The following is a 16351-nucleotide window of genomic DNA, read 5'->3' on the forward strand; positions in this document are numbered from 1 at the left end:
TTATATATTTACATTTTTTACCCCTTAGAAAGCGTAAACTTGAAGGATCTTTGTGAGAATATATGCAAAGTTGAGGGACCTTTTGTAATGTGAAAAAAACTACATTAAGATTTAATAAAAACTACAACATTTCTACAACATTTTACCTGAGTTTTAGTATATAAAAGGTTAATTTCTCTTAAAAAATGATTATACGTGCCATGTTAGATGTAAAGATTCACAAAAATACGCGTACGTGTGGAATACTGCTTGGTAGCAAGAGTCAACGATTTGACCGACAGTTCTAATTTGGTGACGCGGCAGTAAAATGCTGGTAACCAGTAAATGACTAAATGGCACATGGTACTTTGGTGGTATTATTTTTTTTAAGAGAAAAGCAATATTTGCACCTTAAAGTTATCTAATTTTACCAAGATACACCCCTATATTGTTAATGTACACTGACATTAGATTATTCATTTTGGTTGTTTTAGTTGATCAATTTGTTTTTATGGGTGATGACAATTTCATCAAAGTTTTTAATTAAACCAACATAAATATGCATATGTAATTTGTAAATTACAAGTTTTTAATGTAAAAGTTTGATGCATTTATCAGATCCTTAGGTAAATATTATCATGATTGTTTTACATAGAATTTAATGGCAACAATACATATTTTCATCAAATTTTGATACGTTGAAATTTATATCATTGTCATTTACTTCTTATAGTACTAGCCATTTTTATGTCCTATACATGCTTAATATTTTTATTAAGATTATATTTTGTAAATAAGCACATGTTTATTTGAAGTGAACTTTTAATACTTGTGACTAATAAAGCACTATAAAAAATTTACATATATCATTGGTAGCTATCATTTTGGAAGTATGTTTGATATTAGCTTGGTATTGTAAACTTGTCAATACTTAATCCAACTAGTATTTAATAACGTTTATGGGTCTGAAATGATAATACAATATAGTAAAAGGTATACTTTGCACATTTATATAAACTCAAAGTACTCATCAGTTTCTTTTTAAAACTAAAAGGAGTTAAGTTGAATTATAAAACCAATGAAATATGAAATGTCTTTTGGTTGTTTCTCCATCTTTAAAACCTGCAATAAACTCTCTTCCTATTTATCTCTCTCTGCTGCTTCATTTCAATTGGTTTAAATTCTGAGTTTTCTGTAGCAGAAAACTTGAACTTATATTGAATTTTTTTTATAATTTATATTTATATTTATGTTTTTAGAACGATAAGCAACAACTATATAGATATATATAGGCATGGGTTGTTTCCTTTGTGCTGGGGGAGATTCTTCTGCAAAAAAACATTCAAAAAACAAGAAAATTGAAATCACCCAAAATAATCAATCAAAACCCAAAAGTTCTGGTATGTAAAGTTTTCATCTTTATCAATGATCATTGAAATTTGTAATTTTGCACCTTATAGTTTTTATTTTACACCTTGATTTGGACTTTGATGCTTTTTATCCTGCATGTTGTTAAATTCTTTTGATAGGGATAATTCATGATTTTTAAGTTTTGTTGTTCAATTTGTTTCTGTTTGATCATGTTAACTTTTGGTAGTAACTTTATTTATGAAGTAAAATATTTTTTTTTTTTTTTTTTTTTTTTTTTTTGGTATTAATTTGGTTAAGTTTAGTTGAATTTTTCTACTTCAATATTTGACGTCATTAGTGACCTCATCTAGTGACAAAAGCTTTTAGGAGTTTTGATGTTGAGCTTATTAATGACAACAGTACTAATTTAATTACTAGTAAACAAAATCAGCTATAAACAGGTGGTAGTTGTAAATTGAATCATGAATTAATTGTATAAAAGTTCATAGTCTATTTGAAGTTGTAATTTGACATATACTTATGCTATGGAACACTTTAAAGTATTGCCCTTTGTAATCCAAAAAACCATATGCGGGCAAGGGATTAATTTCATGTAACAACTAGTCCCACAACGTTTTTGAGATATAAAGTGTGAGTCCTTGTAAACCTAAAGTTGTAATCACACAATATCTTCCTCCATGGTTTTTAGTTAAAATTAGAAGATATCCGGTTAGTCGATTACGTTAGCTTTGACGGTGTTTCATATGGTATCAGTGTGACGGGCAGTGGCGGAAGCAGGATTTTTCTTCACCGGGGGCGAAATTTTTTTTTAAAACCGTAGCAACTTTTTTGGGCAAAATACGGAGTTTTTGGGACAAAAATTGGAGGTTTTTAGGCAAAATTTTGAGGTTTTTGGATAAAATTTGAAGGTTTGTGGGCAAAATTTGAAGGTTTTGGGGCAAAATTTGAAGGTTTTGAGGCAAAATTTGTAGGTTTTGGGGCAAATGGCTTTTGGGTTTGGGGCAAAATGAAAAAAATCCAAATTTTTACACTAAAATTTCGAAATCGACTGGGGGCGGGCGCCCCCCCTCCCCCCCCTCTAAATTCGCCCCTGGTGACGGGCATGCAGCTCGTGCATCTCTTGGGATACGGATACCGGTTATTAGCATTTTAATTAACATTAATTGATGAATGGAAAATGGACTCTCTTATTGATTGGCTTTTTTATTTATTTTTTATCTGAATTCTGAAATATAAGTAATTATCTTATTCCCTTCATTTTGAAAAGTCATGATGAATTTTATTCTTTTGTGCTTTAAGTGACTTCTTGTATACATCTCCACATATGCATATTCTTGATGTTTGTATATGATTTGAAGTTTGGTTAATGTGATATAGTTACAATAAGAGTCGAATGTTCCAGTGAAGCAAAGAAGGAAAATGCACAAAATGGCGTTCAAGCGTCGGTTTCAAATGAGTTGGTTGAGAAGAATAATCATTCTGAAGAGGGAGGCCCTATGAACAAAGCAAAAACGTTTACGTATGCACAATTAGTGAGCGCAACTGATAGTTTTAACCATGTTTATTATTTGGGAGAGGGTGGATTTGGCAAAGTCTATAAAGGAAAATTGGAAGATTATGATCAGGTTAGTGAAATTAATCTTTTTCCGATGTATTTTAGATGTGGCAACTTTGACCCATGTAATTATATGAAATGGTTGATTTGGGATTGTTAAATTTCAAACAGGTCAGACAAATAATCAAGCCTTAAAGGGAATGGTTAAAATGGGTAAAATGTATTGAAAGACTCTCAGAGTCTATTTTTTTGCATACAACTTTCTATACCTTTTTTAAACAATAATCTAGAGTTTAACATTACTGATTTAAAAATCAAAGTTAGTGCATTAGTTCATAAAGAAATTACTTGAAAAGTATGTTTCAAGTCCGACCCACTCTGATGCATACTAAAAGTACCCATTTTGACTATTGCCGAAGTGCCCAACCCGCCCATATTGCCACTGTTAATGATTATTGAATATATGGGTACAAAATTGCAGGTTGTTGCCATAAAGAAATTGGATCGTGAAGGGGTGCAAGGAATTAGGGAATTCGTTGTTGAAGTTATGACGTTAAGCACGGCTGATCATCCTAATCTCGTGAAATTAATCGGCTATTGTGCTGAAGGAGACCAAAGATTATTGGTCTATGAGTATATGCCATTAGGTTCATTAGAAGACCATTTACATGGTATTATTCACCAATACCCTTTTAAATTATTTATTTTGTTTTTTTCTGTTTAAAAAATCTTTTTCTTTGCAATGCAAGTGCTGAACTAGTAGCTAGTTTCCTGAAGTGCGTATCCGGTTAACAGTAAGTTTAAAATGCTTTATAGCTAAATCCATAGTTGTTATAGATGCAACATTATGCGTTGAAATTTGAAGTAGTTGTTTGACTTTTAAAGTCAAAGTAGGGAGTCAACTACAATAAAGATTCTAATTTACCAATTTTGTGTTAATCAGATGACTGTTTTTTTTATGATTTAAGCAAGTGGGTCGCCCATTTTTTTCTGAAAGTTTGCATCTTTATAGCTAAATCTGTAGTTATAAATGCAACAATGTGCTTCAAAATATGAAGTAGTTTGTTTGACTTTTAAAGTCAAAGTAGGGAGTCAACTACATTAAAGATTCTATACCACCAATTTGTGTTGATCAAATGTCTATTTTTTAATTATTTAAGTATCCGGGTCGGTCATTTTTTTTTAAAGTTTGCATCTTTATGTCAGATCTTCGGCCTAATAGAAAACGGCTCGATTGGAATACAAGGATGAAAATTGCGGCTGGTGCAGCAAGAGGGTTAGAGTATTTGCATGACAAGATGAACCCACCTGTTATATATCGAGACTTAAAGGGATCAAACATTTTGTTAGGCGAGGATTACCATACCAAATTATCAGATTTCGGGTTGGCTAAAGTGGGCCCACTTGGAGATAAAACTCACGTTTCGACTCGAGTGATGGGTACTTACGGTTATTGTGCTCCTGATTATGCAATGACTGGTCAACTCACGTTTAAATCAGATATTTATAGCTTTGGAGTTGTATTATTGGAGCTTATTACGGGTAGAAAAGCAATCGACAATGCAAAACCTGCAGCCGAACAAAATCTTGTTGCATGGGTACGCTTTTTATATGGGTGGTGATATATCCATCATTTTTTATATATCCACCCTAGACTATGCATTAAAATGTTGTACTGTACAACCTATTAATACATAGCTATGGTGGATATATCAATGCCCTTTTATATATAATTTAAACATAATCCAAGACCCATAACTCATTTTCTTAAATAGCACCTTTTTTGATCGATTATTTGATGAACGATTTTTTGTGTGTAGGCACGACCGTTGTTTAAAGACAGACGAAAGTTTTGGCAGATGGCGGACCCCGTGCTAGCCGGTGAATATCCGGTACGTGGGTTATACCAAGCGTTAGCGATTGCTGCAATGTGTGTACAAGAACAACCTAATATGAGACCGCTCGTTGCTGACATCGTTACGGCTCTCAATTATCTCGCTTCACAAAAATACGACCCGTCAATTAACCCTGTTCAAACTTCTCGGAGATCCTCTCGTAGACAAAGATCTAGTGATGAGAAGAAACCCGACGTGTAAAGATGTAGTTTTGTCTTTGTGTTCATATGAAAAGGCGTTCGATGTTTTTTTATACATTGTAACGAGTAGTGAGTACAAACTTTTGACATTGTTGTTTTAAATTTATGATAAAAAAGGTTAGAAGAAGAATAATGAGATTATATACAAATGTTTTTTTTTTTTGTTCAAAAAACTGTTGTTGCTTTTGTAGAGTAGAATTTTGTTGAATTTCATACCAAGATGGTGAAATTTGCCCAGATCAGGTTCTTGCAAACTCAAATTTGCGTTACGCCATTGATGATAAGCACCGGATTCAGAAGCTTAATTCACGTTATATGTTGCTGAGTTTTGGTTACAAAGCTTGGTTTCGGTTGCAATCTCATTGCTGGATTATGTAAAGATGGTGTTGTAGTTTTGTCTTTATGTTCATATGAAAAGGGCGTTCGGGGTTTTTTTTTATAGCATCGTAACGAGTAGTGAGTACAAACTTTTTGACATTGTTTTTTTAGTTTATGATAGAAAGGTTAGAAGAATAATGAAATTATATACAAATCTTATTTTTGTTCAAAGAAACTCTTGTGGTTTTTGTAAAGTAGAATTTTGTTGGATTTTGTACCAAGATGAACTGGATCATGATTTCTGGATCACCTACGTCACATGCTGCTTGGTTTTGATTACAAAGCTTGGTTTGGGTTGCAATTTCATACTGGATTATTGTGTTGACCCGTTCTCAGTTTTGTCTGACCCGCCTGATTAACTAACTACAACTTGCGTATTCCGCTAATCTACAGTAGTACTATAGTGTCAAACAAGGTTGCAAAAGACGTGAGACGGGGTCGAGATGGTCGAGACGTTTGAGACGGGGTCAGAACGGGAGTCTAGACAGACGTTGACCAAAGTTGACTTTTAAATATATAAGTATATAAATGTATATTCGTGTACATATTTTAAAGCCAAAAACTTTAATTGACTAATTTGTATCCTTAATCGCTATCATCGTTAGTATAATACATAAAATTCAACCTAAAATACGACAAATTTGACCGATTATATCGACTTTCTGACTTTTCCGAATTTTGAGAGACTTTGACATAATTTTTTACAGCTATGACCCGAATTTTGACTGCTGACTGTCATATTAGACGGTTTTCTTCGAGACGGGACGGGCTAGTCACCAAACCGTCACAACGGGCGTCCCAACGGCTCGAGACAAGGTGTTTTGCAACAGTGGTTTCAAATGAACTTGGAGCAGGAAAACACCAAGCTGCAAACGAGCGGTCTAATGTCGATCATAAAGCTGAAACCACCATTGCAGCTCAAGCTAGATTCATACTTATGTATAGCTTTTTTCGGGTTTGCATAAATATGAATTATTATAATTATATTGAGAATTGAATAATTGATAATGGGTCACATAGGTGATCCATTTGGTGTGGCAGAAATATATGTTGACATGAGTAAATCTGTGGATAATATATTAATATATTTAATCACTTTCAAAATTTCAACTGATCATAAAGGGACCATCTATGCAATAAGTTTCGTGTTTTTTAATTCTGATGTAAAAAGTCAAAAGAAATACTCCGCTTCTGAAAATAATTTTGTAATACCACGATTTTCTTTTTCTTTTAAATTTTAAAAAAGAAAGAACTCCGCTTAAGATTCTTCATCGTAACCCTAGCCAGATTATCATTTGGGCATCTTCATCAACTTCTTAATCGGAATAATAAATACCAGTCCTCCATTTTCACGGCTACTTTTTCTTCATCCCAGAATTGATTCTGATTGAAGTAAATCATCATTTTCACGTATCTGTTCTTTTCATTTTGCTCAACTGCCCTAATAATAAACCCTTTCTTCCCAAATATTTCGAGCTCAAACAACCCAATATCTGCCCTAATCGACCTTCCACCAGACCTAATTGAAGCGATTCTTACTTTTCTGCCACTTAAATCCTTAGGCCGTTTCAAATCTGTTTCAAAACAATGCTACTCCTTGATTTCCAGTCCCGGTTTTATCAAAACCCTTGTTCAAAAGTTGAGCAAAAACAATCCCAATCCTTACCCTACCCTACCCACCTCATTTTACGTCCGCATGTTCACGGTGATGTTTCTCTCTATTCGGTTGATATAAATCAACTCAACACCCAAACCACACCTTCAACCCTAACTGCTAAACCCCTGAATTTACAGGAACCGTTTTTATCTATACTAGGGTCTTCCAACGGGCTTGTTTTAGCCAAACCCACTGCCATAGAAGAAAAGAGAGAGCTCGTTGTCTATCTAGTAAATCCAACCACAAAAAAGACCTTGAAACTGCCAGTAAAAAGACGTACTGATACATATGGATTTGGTTATGATTATTCTACGGATGATTATAAAGTAATCTCCCTCCCACGTTCTGATTTTGACACCGAATTCGTACGCGTGTATAGTTTGCGTAACAATTCATGGAGAAATCTTCGTAACCCCCCTAACCAACTACATGATTATTGTAGTCCGCATTCAGGGGTATTCTTTAACAATAATCTTCACTTTATAGTAGGAGGCGGACACTTAAGAATTGCTATTGCTGCCTTTAATTTAACTGATGAAGAATTTCATATAATCAAGTTTCCTAAATCTATTAAATTTGCTTATAATTCGTGTGTACAACTATTTGCTCTTGGTGAGAAATTAGCTGCTATTACTTGTGTTTGGTTGCCAGGTCATGCATTCGTAAATGAATTGTGGGTGATGGAGGAGTATGGGGTTCGTGAGTCGTGGGAGAAACTTTGTATCTTTCAAATCGGAGATGAGGTTACTATGGGTATGATGAAACATTATTTGAACTCAATTGTGCCAGATTATGAGTTTTATGCTAAAGTCGGTAATCAGGATATGTTGGTGGGCAATAGTGATGTGGATAAAATTTATACATACAATATTGATGAAAGAAGATGCACAAGTGTATCATTTGAAGGGTGCCATGAAGATTTCATAGTTATTGGTACGTATGTTGAAAGCCTAGAATCACCTGAACGTTTTTGTTAGATCAACACTTGTTTTTAGTTCAGTAATGTAGTATGTATGTATGTATGAGTGCAATATGTCTTCTGATAGATATGTATCTTTGGAGTATGATACTTGATAATAGACTGCACTTTTTTTACTTTAGACTGTATGAAATGCTAAATTGGATTCTTATTTGAAAGAGACATGAATTTTCAAATTAAAGTTTAGTGCACATCATTGCAGTCTCTCTTTTTATATTGGTATTGTGATTGCAGAATTCTGATTGGGGTAAAGGTACAATAGTAGTATATCCCTCATAACCAAATAAAGAATATGTATTGCTAACCCGTAATGTCAAAGGTAACTATTAACAGGAAGGTTTTGTGAATATGGCTGTTAAAAACCTGATCTTGCGTGTAGAACCTTGAGATACTACATTGTTTAACTAAAACTGTCATTTGTCTCTTTCGGACTAAATTAACCGGCCAATAAGCTACTTATAAAAGTAGTTACCTAAATAAAAGGACTTAATATAATAATAAAATGTATGCGTATTGTCTGTACCCCAACAGATGGTAGGCTTTTTTAGATGTATGATATTCATATTTAGATGTTAGTTAAGTGTTCTATTTCTTTGTTTCATTTCCTCTAAGATGCCCACCAATTACTTGAAATTGACTATTCTTTATGGTATGGTGTGATCATTGCCACTTATCAATAATTTGTCTTTAATGTTTGGATAATTGTAATCTATAATGTTTTTATGGGTCAGATTTATGAGAAACAGTTTGTACCCAATGTATTTATAAAAAGGTAGTGCCATCTGAAGTATCTAGACATGGATTTGAAGACAGAATCCCCACTTTCAATTATTTGCAGGGCTTTTTTCGGGTTTGCAAAAATCTGAATCATATTGATCATGGGTCACACACGTACGGATGAGATCGCTACCTGTGCCGAAAATCCCGAAACCGAAATTTCAAATTTTCAAACCGAATACCGTACAGATATACGAAAGAAAGCAGTACCCTTTTTTGGTATTTTCCTTTTGAAACCGATTTTTCAAATCGGCATGTTGGTCCGTACATAATTTCAAATACGGTGTGTTGCTTCCTACAAAATCCCGAAACCAAAGGGCCTTTGGCCCAGCGGTATCGTGGTGGTCCTCCAACCAATAGGTTAATGGTTCAAGTCTCACTTGAGAGATATTCGTGGTTGTAAATATTCGTGTTAATGAGTGTGTGAATTTGCCCTTCACAAAAAAAAAAAAAAAAAAAAAAAAAAAAAAAGTTCAATAATTAATTGGTTTAGTATTAATGGTTTGACTTTTTAAAGTATAAAGTGGTTGCAAGTTGCTTCAAAATTTTTTTTTTTTTCCCGACGAAAATAGTAATATATTAAGTTAAAAGGATACTTCATCACAAAAATGAAGATCCAACGATTACAAGAGATTGAGTATGACTAAAAGGCACACAAAGCCTATTAAACAATTGAAACTTACAAATACTTGCCAAATCAAGGGCGGACCTTTGTCGAGACGAGGAGGGCAACCACCGTCCTTTGAAACCTAAAGGAACGACTGAAAGTGCTCCTAAACTAGATTTACAAACATATTGAATGCAACATTGAAACGTTGACCATAGTTGACTTGAAGCTTGACCCGTCCAAAAGCGATTGTCCCATTAAACTTGATTGAAACTTTGAGAGCATTGTGAACATCAACTACATTGAAATTCAGATTCGTACAATAATAACTGAATAATTTTGGTCGTGTATAATGTCGAAATGATATGTAGATGTAGAGTAATTTAACAGTAAATACTAAAATAAGTTGTTGATAACTGAATAACTTTGGTTGAGTATAACGTCAAAATAATGTGTAGACGTAGAGTAGTATATTGAGAATTGTAACTTGTATCTCACAACATATGAAAGAGTAATCTATCATTAAGATCAATCACTTATCTAATACTATGTTGATAGTCGTATATCTTTTGATTCTGTTGGAGGTTTTATTGAAATTTCGTGTAGGGTAAAATAATCGATAGCCGGATAAATCACTGAATCGTGGTATCACTTTCCGAAAGTAATTATTCGACCCTTATTGCCTGGGTTACACGAATATCACTTTGGGATAAGACAGAGATTAGTTCTTGTTATTGGCAGTAAACAAGAACTCTTTTGCATAAGAGTATTAAGGTGTTTTTCGTATATCTTATTCTCATAAATGATAGTCCTTATTTATAGGCACCCAAAAATAAGTATTATTCCACGATGGAGATGTTTCACTAACTAATTTCGTTTTCAAATCTAAAACAAATCCTTTACATAAAGTTGTTTGTTTTATTTCCAACAACCAAATCAAGGAAATCGTTTTCAAATCTAAACAAATCCTTTACATAAAGTTGTTTGTTTTATTTCCAACAACCAAATCAAGGAAATCGTTTTCAAATCTAAAACAAATCCTTTACATAAAGTTGTTTGTTTTATTTCCAACAACCAAATCTAGGAAATCGTTTTCAAATCTAAAACAAATCCTTTACATAAAGTTGTTTGTTTTATTTCCACGATGGAGATGTTTCACCTAGTGCAGGAATAATACTTCCGTAATCACTCAAATTTGTGATAATGGAAAACCACTTTCGGGTCCGGGCAATCTATCACTTAATGGGTGTACACTCCGTACCTCCTAACCCGTTTACAAGTGTAGATTAAATCCCTCAATTACACTAAATTTCCAACAATCCTCCCCAATTTAGTGCAATTCGTTTCATGAGAATTAAACAAATTAAAACAAAAACTTCTGCATAAATGAAAATATCTTGAAGATTGAATTTTCACCTTAGTACATTACACATTCCAAATATTCGAGAATCTGGGTGTTCTAAGAATTGAACCCTTCAACCCATTTGAATAACTGAAAATAACATACACATAAGTTTTCAAATACTCTAAAGCTATCCTGACACTTTACAAGCCATGTGTCCATATCCATTCATGAATGTATCTAAAGCAAAAGTTCAAGCTTTGTTGAAGCGGCAAAACTTCACATTCACATAGGTAGTTCATTTCAGTCATGCACCTGCTATTGCACTTTTTCAAATAAACCATTAAGAAGCTAAACTTCATCCTCACCTTCAACAGGTCCGAGTACATACCTTACCTTGGGATGATACAAAATTTTGTACTCCAAATTTCTAAGTATAAGCCTTCCACATTGAATTCAACTTCTAATTTTCATCAGAAGGGAATTGGGTATCTTATAATTAGAAATTTATGTGGACTTTAAACCCATCCCCACAGCAGACTTGTTCACCAAGTCTCTTGCCAATCCCTTCGTCAAGTGATCAGCTAAATTCTGTTGTGACCTCACGAACACTATAAAAATCACCCCATTCATGATGAACGAATCATGCTATGTCTGACACCTAAGTGTCTAGACTTTCCATTGTACATCTGACTATAAGCCTTTGCCAATGTCGCAGCACTATCACAATGGATAGACATGGGTGCTATAGGTTTAGGCCATAATGGTATCTCATGGATCAAGTTTCTAAGCCATTCTGCTTCTTTATCAGCAGCAGCTAAAGCAACAAACTCAGATTCCATCGTTGAGTTGGTAATACATGTCTGCTTCTTAGAAGCCCATGAAATAGCACCTCCCCCAAGCAAGAACACCCAACCACTCGTTGAAGAATGATCTTCAATATTGGTTATCCAACTCGCATAAGAATATCCTTCTATTACCGAAGGAAACCCATTATAAGATAAACTATAGTCCATAGTTTTCTTCAAGTACTTCAGTACCCGCCTAATTGCTTGCCAGTGATGAGTACTAGGATTACTAGTATATCTACTCAGTTTTCCCACAGCAAAAGCAATATCCGGCCTTGTACAAGTCATGGCGTACATCAAACAGCCAATCACCTGAGAATACTCAAGTTGTAATACAGCTTCACCTTGATTAGGCATAAGCTTCTCACTTGGATCAACAGGGGTACTCACAGGATTACATTCAAAGCAATTGAACTTTTTCAACACCTTCTCAATATAATGAGATTGACAAATCGAAATTCCTTTACTTTCACGTTTGATCCTAATGCCAAGGATAACGTCAGCCTCCCCCATATCTTTCATGGAGAATTTTGATGACAAAAATTCTTTTGTTAAATCAACCTGACTTTGGTCAGTCCCAAAGATTAACATGTCATCAACATATAGACAAATTATAACTCCTTTACCAGAATCATCAAATTTACTATATACACATTTATCTGCTTGGTTTAATTTAAAACCACTAGATAAAATCACTTCATCAAACTTTTGATGCCATTGCTTAGGTGCTTGTTTCAAACCATATAAGGATTTCACATGTTTGCACACCTTGCCTTCATTTCCTGGCATGACAAAGCTCTGAGGTTGGTTCATATAAACCTCCTCATCCAATTCACCATTCAAGAATGCTGTCTTCACATCCATCTGGTGAATAACTAGATTGTGAATCGTAGCCAAAGCAATCAGCAGTCTAATGGTAGTGATACGTGCCACGGGAGCATAAGTATCAAAATAGTCAATGCCAGACTTTTGTCTAAAGCCTTGAATGACTAACCTTGCCTTGAACTTTTCAATAGTTCCATCCACCTTCATCTTCTTTTTGAAAATCCATTTGCAACCCAATGGTTTGCAACCAGGAGGTAGATCAGCTAACACCCAAGTGTTATTGCCCATGATAGAATCTATCTCATCATTAATTGCCTCTTTCCAGAATGCAACATCCTGAGACCTCATTGCTTCATCATATGTTTTAGGATCATCATCAACATTGAAACAATATGAATATTGGGTAGAAACATCATCCCTAGAACCTTCAACTAAGTATAGTTGAAAATCTGGTCCAAATGATTTAGGTTTCCTTTTTCTTTTGCTTTTTCGAAGCTCAAGTGACTGATCAACAGCCTTTTCAGAGACTTCATCATTACAATCCTTATTGATTCCATTGTTACTTGGAATCATATCCTTTGGTCTAGGTATAGATGAAAATTGATTTTCATCAAAGATTGCATCCCTTGAATCAATCACAGAATTGATTGAGACAAACTCATTAGGCTCTATTACATAGAACCTATATGCCTTGGAATGTTCAACATATCCAACAAATATGCAATCTATACCTCTTTCACCTAAACTTTTCTTCTTGGGATCAGGTAGTCTTACAACCGCCCTACAGCCCCATACCCGAAGATAATTCAAGTTAGGTTTCCTTTTATTCCAAAGTTCATAAGGTGTAATCTTGTTTCTTTTGTTAGGAACTCTATTAAGCAAATAACAAGCTGTTAACATAGCTTCCCCCCAAAATCCTTCACTTAAACCCGAATAGGATAACATGGAATTAACCATTTCCTTAAGGACCCTATTCTTCCTTTCAGATATACCATTTTGTTGTGGAGTATAAGGAGTTGTGGTCTCATGGATAATACCAACGGATTGGAAATACGATTGGTCAATGTATTCACCTCCCCTATCTGTTCTAAGTCTTTTAATCAAAGCCTTTTGTTGTAATTCTACTTCAGTTTTAAATATTTTAAATTTATCTAATGCTTCATCCTTAGTATGTAACAAATAAACATAGCAAAATCTAGAAGCATCATCAATAAAAGTCACAAAATATTTCTTGTTCCCTAAAGTAGGAGTAGCATGCAAATCACATAAATCACTATGTATTAATTCCAAAATTTCAGTATCACGATGTACATTTTGAAATGGTTTCTTAGTGATCTTTGTTAACATACACGTTTTACACTTTTCATTGTTCATGTCAAAAACCGGTATTAATCCATCTTTAGACATATCTTGCATTCTTTTAAAGTGTATATGTCCTAGTCTAGCATGCCAAAGTGTAGAATTATTTATGCTAGAAGTAGATATAAAAGCAAAATTAACATTCAAGTGATTAATGTTAAATCTAAACATTCTATTGTATAAATAACCAAAACCAACAAACATACCATGTTTTGACAAAACAAACTTATCAGATTCAATCACTTGTTTATACCCACAACAATTTAACACACTACTGGAAACCAAATTTTTTCTTATTTGTGGTACATGCAAAACATCAAACAAACAAATAGTTTTTCCAGAACTAAAACACAAATCCACACTTCCACGTCCATGAACAGAGGCTGTTGACTCATTTCCCATATGAAGAATTGATCCATCAGTCACGGACTCGTAAGTCTTGAACCAAAATCTATCCTTGCATACATGGGTGGTGGCTCCCGAGTCAACCCACCACGCGACATCATCATCCTGCACAAAATAAGCATCAGATATATATGAAACATAATAATTCTCATTTGAATTATTAAATATATTCTGACCTTTCGAGTTGTGGTTGTTTAAACCATTTCCCGAACCGCTTGTGCTAGATCCTTTGGCATTATTATTACCAAAAATAACCTTGCAATCCTTTTTCATGTGTCCAGTTTTACCACACTTCCAACAAGTCAATTTAGACTTCTTGTTCTGATTAGCCTTGTTATAACCTTGATGTTTACGTTTGCCCTTTTTGTCATTATTACTAGTGAACTTTTTATGTTCCACCATATTGACAACAGACGTACCAGCAACTTCGTTGCTCTTTGGCTTGTCATTATCCTGCAACCTGAGGGATTCCTCAATACGCAGATGACTACCCAACTCAACAAGAGTTAACTCCTCCTTCTTATGTTTCAAAGAATGTTTAAATTCTTTCCAAGATGGAGGTAGTTTATCAATTATGCTTGAGACTTGAATAGACTCATCCATGTTCATCTTATGTTGTGTGAATTAACCAAGTATACGAATGAGCTCATTGTATTGTTCCAAGACCGGTCTAGAATCGACCATCTTGTAATTATTAAAATTACTCACAAGGAACTTTTTACTAGAAGCATCCTCAGACATATACTTGGTTTCTAAACAGTCCCATAGTTCTTTAGAAGATTCAACATTTAGGTAAATATCAAAAAGGGAATCAGCCATACCATTGAGGATTAAACCTCTAGCGATGTAGTCATCGTTCTCCCACTTGCACCTTTTCCGAATTTGTTCAATAGTGGCATCATCACCATGATCTTCAGGAATTGGTGTGCTGAGTATGTACACCACACTCATGCTGCTCAGAAAGAAGTGCATCTTCTTTTGCCATCTCCTAAAATCAATTCCCTCAAACTTATCAAGTTTGGAGAAATTCGCCGTCATGTGTTTCATCGTAGCCGCCATCGATTATAACGAATAATTACTTTCGATTGTTGGAGGTTTTATTGAAATTTCGTGTAGGGTAAAATAATTGATAGCCGGATAAATCACTGAATCGTGGTATCACTTTCTGAAAGTAATTATTTGACCCTTATTGCCTGGGTTACACGAATATCACTTTGGGATAAGACAGAGATTAGTTCTTGTTATTGGCAGTAAACAAGAACTCTTTTGCATAAGAGTATTAAGGTGTTTTTCGTATATCTTATTCTCATAAATGATAGTCCTTATTTATAGGCACCCAAAAATAAGTATTATTCCACGATGGAGATGTTTCACTAACTAATTTCGTTTTCAAATCTAAAACAAATCCTTTACATAAAGTTGTTTGTTTTATTTCCAACAACCAAATCAAGGAAATCGTTTTCAAATCTAAACAAATCCTTTACATAAAGTTGTTTGTTTTATTTCCAACAACCAAATCAAGGAAATCGTTTTCAAATCTAAAACAAATTCTTTACATAAAGTTGTTTGTTTTATTTCCAACAACCAAATCTAGGAAATCGTTTTCAAATCTAAAACAAATACTTTACATAAAGTTGTTTGTTTTATTTCCACGATGGAGATGTTTCACCTAGTGCAGGAATAATACTTCCGTAATCACTCAAATTTGTGATAATGGAAAATCACTTTCGGGTCCGGGCAATCTATCACTTAATGGGTGTACACTCCGTACCTCCTAACCCGTTTACAAGTGTAGATTAAATCCTTCAATTACACTAAATTTCCAACAGATTCCACTTATTTAATAGTAGAATAGTACTAATTAGTAGTACTAGTTTATCCCAAGAGTATAATATATACAGTAAAACAAACACCTACTAATTCGGGTTAAAATGGTTTAGACATACATATGTGCTTATGATTAAACATGAATTGTCAAAGAAACTATTAATCTCAATCATGAATTGTCAAAGAAACTATTAATCTTTGAGAGAAACAAGTATCCTGTACAACTTTCAATTTCCAAACTACAAACAATATAGCTGCAAATTGTGGTCCATTTAACAGGTTAAAAGCAAGTTGCATAAACAAATTCTTAACAATAATTATCCTATAAAATCAATTGAGGTGGTATG

General features: G+C 34.0%; 2 protein-coding genes across 2 annotated transcripts; both read left to right on the forward strand.

Moving 5' to 3' along the window:
* The first annotated feature begins 1114 nt into the window (after window positions 1-1114).
* LOC139877208 (probable serine/threonine-protein kinase PBL7) lies at window positions 1115-5213 on the forward strand. Its single transcript, XM_071864620.1, has 5 exons — window positions 1115-1379; window positions 2728-2975; window positions 3387-3576; window positions 4112-4503; window positions 4726-5213. Exons 1-5 carry the CDS (start codon window positions 1274-1276, stop codon window positions 4999-5001), a joined length of 1212 nt encoding a protein of 403 aa, XP_071720721.1. The 5' UTR covers window positions 1115-1273; the 3' UTR covers window positions 5002-5213.
* Window positions 5214-6672: 1459 nt separating this feature from the next.
* LOC139877650 (F-box/kelch-repeat protein At3g06240-like) lies at window positions 6673-8090 on the forward strand. Its single transcript, XM_071865076.1, has one exon. The coding sequence runs from the start codon at window positions 6966-6968 to the stop codon at window positions 8010-8012; it is 1047 nt and encodes a 348-aa protein (XP_071721177.1). The 5' UTR covers window positions 6673-6965; the 3' UTR covers window positions 8013-8090.
* Window positions 8091-16351: the final 8261 nt, after the last annotated feature.

Source organism: Rutidosis leptorrhynchoides, chromosome 11 (genome assembly GCF_046630445.1).
Source record: "Rutidosis leptorrhynchoides isolate AG116_Rl617_1_P2 chromosome 11, CSIRO_AGI_Rlap_v1, whole genome shotgun sequence".
Classification (NCBI taxonomy): Eukaryota; Viridiplantae; Streptophyta; class Magnoliopsida; order Asterales; family Asteraceae; genus Rutidosis; species Rutidosis leptorrhynchoides.